This window comes from Hippoglossus hippoglossus, chromosome 5 (genome assembly GCF_009819705.1).
Source record: "Hippoglossus hippoglossus isolate fHipHip1 chromosome 5, fHipHip1.pri, whole genome shotgun sequence".
NCBI classification, from domain to species: domain Eukaryota; kingdom Metazoa; phylum Chordata; class Actinopteri; order Pleuronectiformes; family Pleuronectidae; genus Hippoglossus; species Hippoglossus hippoglossus.
In genome coordinates this window covers 15,136,383-15,150,620 of record NC_047155.1, presented here as the reverse complement: position 1 = coordinate 15,150,620, position 14,238 = coordinate 15,136,383, and the positions used below count along the sequence as shown (strand labels likewise).

The 14,238-nt window shown below is 41.7% G+C and overlaps 2 protein-coding genes across 3 annotated transcripts in view; both read left to right on the top strand.

Moving 5' to 3' along the window:
• LOC117761837 (olfactory receptor class A-like protein 4) overlaps window positions 1-14,238 on the top strand; it is a 946,130-nt gene that overhangs the window by 88,382 nt on the left and 843,510 nt on the right. The gene's annotated exons all lie outside the window — the stretch shown is intronic.
• usp4 (ubiquitin specific peptidase 4 (proto-oncogene)) lies at window positions 770-13,667 on the top strand. Of its 2 annotated transcripts, XM_034586006.1 has the most exons (23): window positions 857-1,096; window positions 2,393-2,520; window positions 2,643-2,773; window positions 2,852-2,978; window positions 3,117-3,262; window positions 4,682-4,743; window positions 4,864-5,010; window positions 6,261-6,378; window positions 6,480-6,653; window positions 6,766-6,924; window positions 7,294-7,518; window positions 7,664-7,747; window positions 7,850-7,944; window positions 8,030-8,212; window positions 8,551-8,596; window positions 8,687-8,873; window positions 9,033-9,254; window positions 9,348-9,418; window positions 9,498-9,613; window positions 9,700-9,849; window positions 10,855-10,958; window positions 11,329-11,417; window positions 11,588-13,667. In XM_034586006.1, the coding sequence occupies exons 1-23, from the start codon at window positions 945-947 to the stop codon at window positions 11,708-11,710; spliced, it is 3,039 nt and encodes a 1,012-aa protein (XP_034441897.1). In that variant the 5' UTR covers window positions 857-944; the 3' UTR covers window positions 11,711-13,667. The 2 variants fall into 2 exon arrangements, with proteins under 2 accessions (XP_034441896.1, XP_034441897.1); XM_034586005.1 differs by having other exon boundaries at window positions 770-1,096; window positions 8,551-8,873.

The window sequence follows — 14,238 nt, the reverse complement described above, 5'->3', positions numbered from 1 at the left end:
CCGCAGTACACACCATATGTACATGTATGTGCACACACATATACACATGCAATCGTTATTTCTTATGTGTGCCTGTGCATGCAATGCATTGGCCATATATTACTATTCTGTATACATATTATTTGACTTCTTATTCTTCTTCCGTATGAAATTTTCGTCACCAAAAAATGCATCACAACGTGCGGCTCGGTCTGGAATGGTGTTCTATCCCTTTTCTAAGACATTCGCCAAACGGTTCATTCGAACATCACCAAAAACAGCGGGGGGGGGGGGGGGAATTAGGGGAGTCAAGGCCTCTCGCCCATTTATAGCGAGACTAGCATGACTGATTTCCAGCTACTGTTTATGTGCCTAAACTGCTATCAAAGCCACAAATGGAGGTTGTCATATACATTTTTAGATCAAAACGTAGGACAACTTGTTAGCTTCGCATTACTTTTGGCTGTATCCTTTTCCGTTGCCCCTCTCCATTGGGTCTAATGTTAATTTTGAGAGGAATTTCTGGAAGGAGCAAATCAGTCAAACTTTTCTAACTCGCTCGCACGGCCCCAGTTCCTAACTCTAAACCAGTAGAGATATCCATGTGTTCGGCAAAGTGTTGGGATTCTCACTGTGTTTTTATTTCACAGATAGGACTTGTTCGTTGTTCGAGGGCTTTGATGGAGTGTAGCTTTCTCGTTTCCAGTGTGTTTAGACATAGGAAAGATTCCTATAATGTCTTAGATGTTACGATTTAAAGTAATTTAGTAGTACCTGGATTAGGATTGGTGGTGACTGGCCTCTAGTGACCGATGACAGAGCGTTGTCACTGGAGTGCATTGGCGGCTCTGGTCGACCGTGTATTGACCGTAGAAGAAGGACGCTTCCCGTGAACAGCGCCGCTTTGAAGCTCGCCCGACTGCTTCTCTGCCTGCGCGCGCTCACGATACCGGCACATTCGCTGCATGATGGCCGAGGGAGGCGGACCCGAGTCGGGCGGCGCGGCAGACTCGGACTCGGAGCCGGTAGCCGCTCAAATGCCAACCCCGTCAACAGAGAGCCAGAAACAGACCATTGGCTCCCTACTGAAAACGACTCTGCGAAAGGGCGACGAGTGGTAAGAACCCGCACCGGCAGACGTTTCCTGGGTGTTTTCAGTCGGCGTCAGCTAGCTCACGTTAGCCCGGGGATGAACAGGAAATGCTAGCATGCTAAAGCTGGTAGGCTAACGACACCCAAGTCTGACAACGGAAGCTGCTGGGATGGTGATATTTTGGGCAGCTAATGTTTAACAAGTTAGCATGCTAGTTGCTAACTTCACTAGTTCTAATCCGGCTTTGTAATTTCTCCGTTAAGACTGGTGCCTGTGGTAACGGCTATTAGCATCGGTCTCTAACAACCGAACTAACAAGGCTAACTAACTAGCTCGTCTACTTTACGGTTCAACGTTAATGCCTGTTTTGTGACAAGTTAGCTGACGTGAGTTGATGTGGGGCCAGTCGGCTGGTAAGATAGGCCCTGGATTCAGGTGGTGGACTCTCCTGCTGGTCAGACCGTCTCGTAGCTAGGTTAGTTAGCAGAAACTGAGCTGGATGACAGGGATATTATGGCACGGCTTTCCTTGCTTGCAGTGATATGATAGTTGAAGTATTTCGACATGTTAGCCAATATGAATTGAGGTCAAAAAACACGTAGGCCTGGGCATAATGCAGCCAGATATATCCCAGAGACTTCATCTCAGCAAATCTATATTACATGAGAGAAAAGTAAGATTAATAATTAACATTTCCCTTGGCTTTGTTGATAGAAGCAGGCATCATAGGAAGAAGCGACCATAGCGGTTGGATCTGTCAACAAGGCTAAAAGCTATCCAGCTAACACGTTTAAATTGATACAGAATTTAGTCAGTACTGTTTATAGATGGTGTTTCATTAAATGAAATACCAGCCTCTGGTATTCATGCTGGCACATAGTTTCCACAAGCACCACTAACACTGTTGTACAGCTTGGGTAAATCAACCTCAGGTCAAATGGTGAAGATCATACACATTACTGTGACTGAGACATGTCACATTTGTGGCTGTTGCATAAATTCTGACACAACATCTCACTATGTGAATACTTGCTAGCAAGCCTATTAACTAAAGGAGATTCGCCCTTGTGATGAGATTAAGTCAAACTAGCTCACAGTTACTATATCTGCAAATGCCAAGGCAATTTGCTGTTGCATAATGTCCCGGGTTGGTACAAGCCTGAGTGCAGTCTCTCCAAACCTCCTGCATTTTTATCCTCCTTTGACCTTTTTTTGTCCCTGCTTTATATATCCTACAATTACCAGGTGACCAAAAAGTCAAGACAAATTATCAAAGTATGATATGTCTCTCATTCATGGTTACCTGCTTGATTGTTTTAGGTATCTAATAGACAGCCGGTGGTTCAAACAATGGAAGAAGTATGTGGGATTTGACAGCTGGGACATGTACAATGTTGGCGAACGAAGCCTCTATCCAGGACCAATTGATAACTCTGGACTGTTTTCAGGTAAAACTGTAAATTTGTAATAATATTGGAAGTTAATGTTTAGAAGACAAATCACACCAAGAGATTAAATAAGCTGTTTTGTCAGTCTGTTGTCATCATTGTGTATCTTTTTCCCTATAAAGACCAGGAGACTCAGTCCCTGAAAGAGCACCTTATAGATGAGCTGGACTATGTCCTTGTACCCACTGAGGCATGGAATAAGCTTGTCGGCTGGTATGCCTGCCTTGAGTGTCAGAGACCCATCGCCAGGAAGGTAATGCTACAGAAGATGTTTTTATTTCAGCCATTCACTTATGGATGGTGCTCCTAAATGTCCTTCTTTATTTTCAAGGTGGTTGAGCATGGCATGTTTGTCAAGCACTGTAAGGTGGAGGTCTATCTGTTGGAGCTGAATCTGTGTGAGAATGACAACATGGACAATCTGGTCACACGCCATTTCAGTAAAGCTGATACTATAGGTGAGCGTCTACATGAGTTTGCTTTTAAAAATAACCAAATAGATGGCTGCCTACACACTTTCATTCATTGACTATGTTTTGTGTCAAAGTTGTGAAGGTAAGATGATAAGCAAAGTCTTCCAAATTCCCTCTTCTCAGATACTATAGAGAAGGAGATGAGGATGCTGTTCCATATCCCATCAGAGAAGGAGACACGACTCTGGAACAAATACATGAGCAACACCTATGAGCAGCTGAACAAGCCAGACAGCACTGTACAGGACGCTGGTCTCTTCCAGGGGCAGGTACTGTAGAGCTCTATTATTCAGATCACTGATAGACTTTCTTTCTTCCTCATTTCTTTGAAAGAGCACCACAGCCCAGTAGCATACGGGTACTCAATGTGCATACATAATTCATATACAGACATAGTACAGTCTAATGCAATGCAGTGCATTAGCCCTGTGATAAAATGTATATACAAGTGGATAGATTATGTTTCAAGTGAATGGTAATTTTTGTGACCAAAGTTTATGGTGGTGTTGTATTTGAAGAATAATGGAATTGTGTATGGTGTTGTAAATGTTTTTTTAAACCCCTTACATAAGTTAGGGGCGGGGCTTGGTGACAGAAAGTGAAACTAAGCTTTCCGTAAGTGCTGCCTGCCGCTCAAACAGCTCATTAATAATTGAAGTACAACTGGCTAGTTTATTATATTTATTTTTGATTCTAATAAAGTAGTTTTGATGACAAAGTTGTGAATCGCAACACATGTGCATTTTACAACCTCTGGCCTTTGTGTCCAAACAATGTGAGCATGATGACAGAGAAATGAGCCTGTCTGTCTCAATCCTGCCCTCACATGCTGTGTGTGTCGATGTGCACACACTCAGCTGAACGGTTGCATCCTGCCAAGCAGAGAGCGGAGTGTAGTTTTCCCTGTTTGACAAACACCGTAAGAATTTTATCGGATTGTTCTGACAGGGACATTCTTGGCAACTAGCTGGATTTTCCATATATGTTACTTATGCACTTAAAGAATGAACAAATTAATGAATTACTTTTATTTACACTGCCCTTTTAACAGCAGAGGCACAATTACAATATCCTAGAATTCATATAATCATTTTAACCGTTGACCAATTATGCAAACTAATGTCCGATGCCCCAAATCATGCTTCATAACATTATTCACACACACACACACACACACACACACACACACACACACACACACACACACACACACACACACACACACACACACACACATATATATATATATAAACACATGATCATTTGTTTGCCTTAAATTTTCTTTTTAACTTGTAAAGCACCATGTAACTGTTTTGAAAGGTACTTCGTAGATATTGTTTATTAGCATCATCAAATTATCACATCATTGAGTAATTATGTCCCGCTTTGTGTGTAACAAAGTAGTTCCTAAATCATACCTGCTCACTTCCTGTAGGTGTGAGTTTATAAATGGAGAACAATAGGGAAAGTAAAGAGGCCACACAAAAGGAAGCCAATAACTACTACTGTTGACAATTATTGAATAAGAGTACATTCATGTTCCTGTTCAACCAATACTTTTGTTGTAGTAATGAAGGCATGAACCAAAGTTTACTGGCACACACAGTATTAATTTCAAGCCTGGTATGCAGTTGCATATGAAGGTCAGTTGTGCCAGCTTGGCTCTTACTGAGCTTGTGTTCCCACAGGTGCTTGTGATTGAGCGCAAGAATGAAGATGGCACGTGGCCCAGACAAGCCTCCCATCCCAAGTAAGCCAATACCTTGTAATTGTTGCCTTTTCATTCAGTAAAAGAGATGCTGTACAGTACATTTACACTGTTTAAAATGTGATGAGAAGTGCTTTTCTGAAACATGCTTCTCCTCACCAGATCCAGTACAACCCCATCTAGGAACTTTACTACCTCCCCAAAACTCTCCTCAAACTCATCGGCCAGTATCTCGTCAACAGTAGCCAACGGAGACAGCAGCTGTAGCCCTGAATATACACTCAATAACAGCACCTCATCTGGCAACAGGCAAGAGCTGTATTCCCTTACGTCAATGTTTGTTTGTCCTCGTGCACTGGTGTTGAAGGGGAGTCTAAACATTCAGCCTGGTTGAGTCCCAACATACCTTCATTGTATAGTGTAATCTTTGCTGAAACTCTATCCATAATATAATTTGTCATTATCTAATTAGTTACTCTTTTATCATTATCATTTAGTTTTATCATTTAACAGCTTTCTGTAGCAAATTCATTTTGTTTTGTTTGCTGTCACATTTTGTGTCGCCTAGACAACAAGTGCATGTGTGCAACCGTTTGAAAGCAGACTGGTATGTGATACATTTGGTGCTGTATCAGCATAGTTTTAATCTTATTGCACGGTGAGGAACATGTAATGAAAGAACACAATGTTACTGTATTGTAGCAACATGGGCCCATTATAGGATAAGACCTAAAAAAGCACTAAAGTTGCTGGCATTCGTGCTTGGTGAAATTCTACTCAGAGCTTAAGTGGGGTTGTTGAGGAATTAATCGACTGTTGCGGTTATTAAATCAGAAAAGGGTTTATACAGAGTTTCACATTTATTTAGTCATATATCTTCATCCAATACCATACTTTATTCCACTTCTCAGGCGTCTTAGTCTGTAAACTCTGTACAGGTAAAGATTTGTTAGCATAAGGTTTGTCACATTAATGGTGTATCCAGATACAAGATCTGTTGGGAAATAAGATTTAATTGCACAACTGACTTCATGAATTGAATCAAATGTTTACTTGGTGAAATGACTGCACCAAGGCTTTAATGTTTTTCTAATCACTCCAACCACCTGGCTTCAAATATCCTTTTTACCATCAAATTTTAACTGCAGTCTAATGAAAATGATTTTTTGTGTGTGTATTTGGGCATGCTATAGACAGTTTGATATTAAATAGAAAATAAAAGATGATAAATTTGATGGAATTATTTTATAGAGACCTCTTTTGGTTAGGTAATAAGTAAAACTGTCATCAATGAAGCAACAGCACAAAACATTAACTTAAAGATAGGTATGAGAAGTGTAAAACGTTGGTGGCAAAAATCTAATCATGTCTGTCGTAGTCTGCCAGAGGTGAGGGTATAAATGGGAAACACTGGAGAAACACAGTATGTATGATAACTGGTAAAAATGTTCTGTCCGAGTTCCATTTAGTTTGATTTAATCTGATATATACCAGATTTGACTGCCTGTATTCAGTGCTTCATCACATCACTGACAGTAACCGTTCTGCTCCTCCGACAGATTGGGCAGCTACAATTCCTACAGCTCCTCCTACAACTACAGAGAGTCCCAGTCACAGCCCGGCCTGTGTGGTCTCAGTAATTTGGGCAACACATGCTTCATGAACTCTGCCCTCCAGGTAAAAAAACTGCTACAGTCATAAGTTCCATTCTGAGAAAGACAGTAATGTTTTCTAGTATTATGCTTTTATGTTCATATTATTCTCTCCTATTCCTGCAGTGCCTGAGCAACGCATCCCCACTCACAGAGTACTTCCTCAACGACCATTACGAGGCAGAGATTAACCGAGAGAATCCTCTGGGAATGAGGGGTGAGATAGCCGAGGCCTACGCTGATCTAGTAAAGCAGATGTGGATGAGTCGCAGCAGCTACGTGGCCCCACGTACCTTCAAAGTAAGTGACGTCACATAAACCTTTTTTTTAAAGTGGATGTATATTTAAAATTATCAAGTCATAATCTGGAAGCTGCAGACGAGTAACAAAACCAACTTTGTTTTATTTCCAGACCCAGGTTGGACGCTTTGCCCCCCAGTTTTCAGGCTACCAGCAGCAGGACTCACAGGAGCTGTTGGCTTTCCTGCTAGACGGGCTCCACGAGGATCTGAACCGTGTCAAGAAGAAGCCTTATCTGGCCCTGAGGGATGCAGAGGGCCGTCAAGATGAGGTATAGTACATAGGGTATACATTTTCAGGAGCGTTCTGTCTAAAAGCCACTCTGAAGCTGGAATATGATACCATGCAAATATCAATATTCACAGCACTCCTGGTTTTGCTGTGTTTAGAGTTATAAAATTAAAAAAGGGGGCAAGGACTGCTGGCTTCTGACAGCTAGACATGGCATAAAAAATGTCTTTTGAACTTCCACATTATGGAGACAAACAATGTTTATCATAACATACAAAAACAAAAAATTTGGAATAATTAAAGTAAATAGCTATTTTACATTATCCAGTTGAACGCTTTGCTCATCTTGTATTCAGTTTTTGAAATGGCATGTGTTGAAATTGTTTCTCCTCTGGCTGTGTAATTACAGATCGTTGCCAAGGAAGCCTGGACAAACCACCGTTTACGCAATGACTCCATCATTGTTGATATTTTCCATGGCCTCTTCAAATCCACTTTGGTGTGCCCAGAGTGCTCCAAGGTGTCTGTCACCTTCGACCCATTCTGCTACCTCACACTGCCTCTGCCGATGAAGAAGGACCGCACCATGGAGGTTTTCCTGGTGCGATCAGATCCTCAGTCTCAACCCACGCAGGTGAGTCAGAAACAGACTCCAGGGTTTAATTACTAATTAATACCAACTAAAAACAGAATTGTTAACTTCTAGTTCTTGGATGACTAAAAGCTAAAGCCTTTTATGAAGCACTGACGAAGATCATTTTGTTGTTTTTGTCTGGCAGTATCGAGTGGTGGTCCCCAAACTGGGTACAGTGACAGACCTGTGCAGCGCCTTGTCCAAACTCTGCGGCATCCCTTCAGAAAATGTGAGAACTTTATCTTTTTGTACCACCAGGAAAAAACTCAAATGTTCTTTATACTTTCAGCTTTATTTATTTTGCTTGAAAACTTTACAATTTTCTTTTTAGATGGTGGTGGCGGATGTTTACAATCACAGGTTTCATAAAATCTATCGACGGGATGATGGCCTCAACCAGATCATGGAAAAGGACGACATCTTTGTGTAAGTCCTGCTGTTGATGAAAAGACGAGAAGTCTGAAGTCACTGTTCTATGTGTGTGTAATGTTCATGTTTATGTTCTCTGCAGGTATGAGGTACAGGAGGAGGACAGTGAGAGGATGAACCTGCCTGTATATTTCAGGGAGCACCACACCAAGCATGCTGGAAGCTCCACAAGCACCATGCTGTTTGGCCAGCCTTTACTCATCACCGTGCCCAGACACAACCTCATAGCAGATGTTCTATATGACAAGATCCTAGAGAGAATTGGGTAAGAACCTAGTGTGAGGATAATAAGAAATGAAACTACATTACAGTGAGGTAACAGTCTGTGTAGAACCAGTGTGATGAGATGAGTTTGAAAGAAATGGCAGGGATCAGAGCAAAGGCAGATTTAATCAGTATAGTAATTTTGTAGTAGTTTTTGTAGCCATATTCAGGTAAATACTGTGATGTAATCACAGAAAAAAACACCTCAAAGCTGAAATTGACATGACAAGAGTAACCAAAGAGACTTTCTCACAGATACATGCCATGCAAGTTTTCCCCCATATTTGATTTAAACTGCTGTCCTGTAATGTATCTTCACTGGTCCCTCCCACCCTGCAGGCGCTATGTAAAGCGGTCCCAGAGCCCCAGCACTGAAAGCAGGGCCTCGGCCTCGGCATCAGCATCAGCATCAGCATCAGCATCAGCATCAGCCTCAGCCTCAGCATCAGCCTCAGCCTCAGCATCGGCCTCAGCATCGGCCTCAGCCTCAGCCACCTTCGCCAGCTGCAGTCAGGCTGCTGAATGTTCTACATCGTCTGGTCTCAATGCCGGCCTGGGCGGCTGTGGCAGCCCCCTGTCGGATGGAGCCTCCTGCAGTGCCAGCTCTAGCAACGGCAGCAACCACTCAGGGAACTGCAACGAGACTAATGGGCTGTATGATGGTAAGCAGCTAACGTTATGTTATCAGATTTTTTCTAAATATTGATCAGCGAGCCACTCTACTTAAAAATATTTTGCTATGGATTTTAACCGAGAATACTGAAAAATTCAGCCTTGAAAAAAGTTTTGCAGATGATGATATTTCATGTTGTTCTGATCAGGTGAGGAGGAGGCCATGGACCACCAGGTGAGCCCAGAGCCGGAGAATGGCCAGTCTGAAGAGGACGAAGAGGAGACCTCTGACTTGGAAAACGGGCCTAAAGGAGACGCAGCCAAGCTGTGCCCTTCACCGGCCAAGCTCTTCACTTTCAGCATAGTCAACTCTTACGGAACAGCCAACATCAGCCCACTGCCTTGCGATGGCAATGTCCTCAAACTCAATCGTGAGTGTTAATCATTTGATTTATTGCATTTAAAGCTTTATTTTTCAAGCCACTTTGCGCTGACACAGCTCCTCCCTCCTCCTCTCTCTGCAGCACATTCCACGGTGGCGATCGACTGGGACACAGAGTCAAAGAAACTGTGTTACGATGAACAGGAAGCAGAGGTCAGTTGGTTGAAATTCATCACTCAGTCATGTGAGAGAACATGCAGCCTATTTACGTGTGTGTAAATATTGTGTGCAGGCCTACGAGAAGCACGAGAGCATGCTTCAGCCCCAGAAAAAGAAAGCCACCGTGGCTCTGAGGGAGTGCATCGAACTCTTCACAACCATGGAGACACTCGGAGAACATGATCCATGGTAATGATTCACAACTAACACTGCTTCAAAATTCGGTGTCTTATTCTAACCAGCATTGTCATATAAAATCACCCTTTCTATTACAGGTATTGTCCCACATGTAAGAAACATCAGCAGGCCACAAAAAAGTTTGACCTGTGGTCGCTGCCTCAGGTTCTGGTTGTTCACCTAAAGCGTTTCTCCTACAACCGGTGTTGGCGGGACAAGCTGGACACAGTGGTGGACTTTCCCATTCGGTATGACAACAGGATTTCTTATTTACCATATAATCAAGGGGCTAGAAACACGTGGCATTGACACTATGCAACTCTTGCAATTCAATCACCAGCTTCAGAAACAAATATTAATCCCAGGTGTTTCGATATTGGCCTTATTGATATTGCAGCTAAAACTCAACAATCCTACACATGATTTTTCTAAGTGGTCTGATGACCTAGATTATTTTTCATGTTGCATCTTATTGGCAGCCAGGGGTTATACAAAAGACAATTACAAATATTTTACTTCATAACAAATTTTTAAATTATATTAAAAAAACATAGTCAAGGAAAGTGAAAAAGAAATCCTCCTGAAAATTCTGCCTTTTTAATTTGCATCTGCACCGAAGTGTGATGGGTTCTCCCTCTGCCAGCCTCTGACAACTTCCACAACAAATTAACATCTTGTTTTGACAATGAGTTGTTCGAAACCGTTGTATCGGTGGGACTTTTTCACAAGAGGGCGCTGTAGTCGTAAAAACGAAACAAAGGCAATGAGGTCATGAATTATGTCCTTTTAAATGGACTCTTGACTCAGATGTTACACCACACTCTAAAGAACAATTTGAGCTGTGTTCTCGCTGTCCTTATCTGTTGCTGTTGTGTAACTAATACACCTTTTTTAAACGCTGAGTCATAACCGGTTTTATTTTCAGTTGGGACAGAACAAATTCCACTTTGTTTCCTCAGGATTATGTGGCCTAACCGCTACGTGTGTCACTCTTGGCTCTTCGTGCGGCACATATTGACTAACATTGAGGAACTTGATCCAGTAGAAACCAGGAAGCAGAGAAAATGTAACTCGATACTTGTTTTAAAAAGGCCGACTCATGCTTACTAAGGAACGCTGTAAACATAGGCCCAAATCCTGTTTCCTGCATTTAGGTGTCGCTCATCAGGAATCTAGTAATCTACTTTTTTTTTTATATGCTGAGTTTAAGATTTTTTTTAATGTTATTAATATTTCTTTTCTCCTTTTGTCAGGGATCTGAACATGTCAGAGTTTGTGTGTGACCCTAAGGCCGGACCTTACATATATGACCTCGTTGCTGTGTCAAACCACTATGGAGGAATGGGAGGGGGTCACTGTAAGTCACTGTTGATTTCTTAAAATCTCTTCTGTCATTTTAATCGATTCAATAACACTTTGACTTGTGAAAACAATTTAACTCTTCACCAAAATACAGTTCACATCACACACGCTAGTTTTTGTACCACTGTGGTTTGTTCAGTCCCAAACATACACACACACGCACACGCGCACGCACACACAATATGTCAACACATGGGAGCTGAATGAACTAACATTGTTAAATTCTAAGACATGAAGTGCCTGATTGTTGTTTGCGTACTTGAGTCCATCCATAGGAACTGGTCTGATAAGATTTGCTTCTCTTCCTGGGAAAACAAATGGCTTGAATAGCTGTTTGTTAACACTGACTTCCTTCTGTCTGACAGACACGGCATATGGCAAGAATAAAGTGGATGGAAAGTGGTACTACTTTGATGACAGCAGTGTCTCGTCTGCCTCGGAGGACCAGATTGTGGTGGGTTTTGATTCTGTCCTATAGTTGTATACCCTAAGAGATACAGTAATTTTTAGGTTTTATCCAATGACTGATGTTTGATAGAGAGGTCCTCGGCCTTCCTTGCTTTCTGTCCGAGGTGTCGAGTGTCTGTTTTTGTAGGTAACCGTATCCTTGTTGTCCTTTTGCAGACAAAAGCAGCCTACGTGCTCTTCTATCAGCGCAGAGACGAGGAAGCCCCTTCCAAACCTCAACCTTCGGCCTCGCTGGGAGGAGCCCCCGAAGCCGCGGAAGACCACATGGACACAAATTGAGGAGCCCTGACTCACAGGGACACGCACTGAAACGCATACAGACACTTGGACGCAGACACACAACGCTACTTTAGTGACAGAGGACTCCACAGACTTAACGTTATTAACCCCACCTTCCCTGTATTTGATTTTTGTCTTGTATGTTGTCAAACTAGAGCCAACAGCCTTGTCAGAAGATTGACCCGAGAGACTTCCTCCTCACAGCGGGTGGCCTGCTGATTTCTGAACATAGTTTACTAGTCGGGAACTAAGAGGATTATAAATGGATATAGAATTTTCTCACTGGATGAACAGAATGTTAGAAGTGCCCTCAAATGCATAGATAAACAAATTTTTCTGTTGCCCTCTACAACAGTCAGAAATATATATAAAAAAAAAAAAAAAGCCAAATGCTCATCTTGTTTCAACCAAAGTGTTCCAAGTTATTTATGATAAAAAATGTACCATCTTGTAAGACATTAGCAGGATAACTGGCAGTGTCCCTGGAATTATCTGATGATCTCACTATGCTGAGGTTAACACAAGCTCTAATAGTGTGATGTGCACACAGAACAATATTATCAGGCGTGCTTGTTGAAAGAATTCCTGTGAACTTGCGGCACCTGTGTGGAGTGGATTACTGAGGGGAACCCTGCTAGCTGCGGCAGTTGTGCTCTCAGCCTGTTGGGTCTGTGTTGCAATCAAAAAAAAAAAAAAGCCACAGAGGGGATGTCTCATTTCAAGGTTTTCAAGATCTGGGTCTTGTGGCAGGAGCTTCTTGATCGGCCATCTTTGTATTTTTTCTTTTTTTTTTTTCTTGACGCACAGCATGGGGCTCTGCTGTCTCTTGGACCCTAAACTTGTGAGAGGAATTTTACCCTGCTAACAATTTTTATTTTCTTCTTTTGTAATCACAATGCAAATGCGGCCTTTTGATTCCTGCAACCTGACTTAATAGGAGGCACTTTGAATTCTCCATGAGTACTTTATCTACCTGCTTCTGGTGTAACTAGACATGATGACAGAATTGTATGGTTTGGCCTTAGCAAAGCGTTATGGTCTGTCATACACTACCAGATGATTTTAATGTGTCTTTTTAAGCAAATTTTAAGTTGAATTGCTGCCTGATCGGACCCCTAGCTCACTTGCAACGGCTTGTCCTTATTAGTCTTGTACATTAATGCAGCTCTGTATTGAAATGGCTATGTTTGATATTTTCAAAGCACACTGAGTGAAGCGAAATAAACTAGAATAAAAGTGGTGCTTAATTCATGAAACTTGAACTTGCTCCTAGTCACGAGGATCAATCCACACGTGTCGGCCGATGGGGGCAGGGCAGCAGTACCTTACACCATTTATGAGCCAATTCTTCTCCTTCCAGTGATCTTAGCACAATACTCAGCTGTTTTTATGTAATAAGAAAATGAATCCCTTTTGTTTTAATCTTTAGTCTTTTTAAAAACTAATTTGTCCCAATCACCCTCAGCACAGTCATAACGCGTGTCTTGAATGTGTCAACTGAGTATATAATAGAAACAACTTTCACTCAGCCAATGATTCTGGATCTATTTCTTGTGGTGTGGCAGAAACTCTGGACTTTGTTGCATAACAGTCTGTCGTTATGTTGGGCCTCTTAATTTCCCTCTTTGCTGGTTGGTCTTTGCCATCGTCCTCTTGTTCACAGATGACTACGTAAAGATAATCATTCATGCCTGTGACTATAAAGCTTTACATCATATCTGTAATATGACGAAATACTTAGTTGAATACACAAATTCAGCTAATCTTTTTTTTTTTCCCAAATTGCGATAGCAATTCAAACTCAAAAAACAACTGAAGAGATGTAAATAATCACACTATTTTAAATAGGTGTATAAATTCTTGTCGTCATATTTATCTTATTGCCGATATCTACAGTATTTGTTTTTAAACTGAGAGCTATTTGAATTCAAAGTACAATAAAGACTGGAAGCCTCTACAGGGTGGTTTGTTTGTAATATTTACTTACACAAACTAGAATGACACTCTGAGCTCATACCTCTGCCAAGGCTCAACAGTCGAATCCTGGTTTTTATTTGTATCTGCACCAAATTGCACACACTCAAAGATATCATTCCCCAAACATGTCCGATTTCTTTATACCTCTGTGCCTCCGACAGCCAGTGGCTGGAGCCATTATGTTTTCATGTTGTCTGACCATACCATTATTGTAAACATATCTCGAGAATGCCTTAAGGTAATTTCTTCAAATTTGGTACAAATGTTCAATTGGACTCTCGGATATGGAACTGATAAGAATTTTCAGAACAAAGGTCAAGGCCATTATGATCGTACAAAATGTGTTTGCCAGTTGAACATTTTATTTGAGGAACAGCTCATGAGAATTATTCAAATTTGGCACAAATGTTCACTTACTCCCACTATGTTTGGGTGGTCATGGTCATTTGCTATAGAAAGTGCAAACATTGCTGGTTCTTCACCAACATCTTATGGTTTCTTCCTGTGGTCAGGCCCTGCCCCTCAAAATGTCATGGTAATAGGTTGAGAGC

Excerpts from the sequence above, each read along its gene's own strand:
- usp4 (XM_034586005.1), top strand. The coding sequence starts at position 945 with ATGATGGCCGAGGGAGGCGGACCCGAGTCGGGCGGCGCGGCAGACTCG. Across the intron at positions 4,744-4,863 it reads AGACAAGCCTCCCATCCCAA|ATCCAGTACAACCCCATCTA; the intron begins GTAAGCCAATAC and ends TCTCCTCACCAG. Across the intron at positions 6,925-7,293 it reads CAGAGGGCCGTCAAGATGAG|ATCGTTGCCAAGGAAGCCTG; the intron begins GTATAGTACATA and ends GTGTAATTACAG.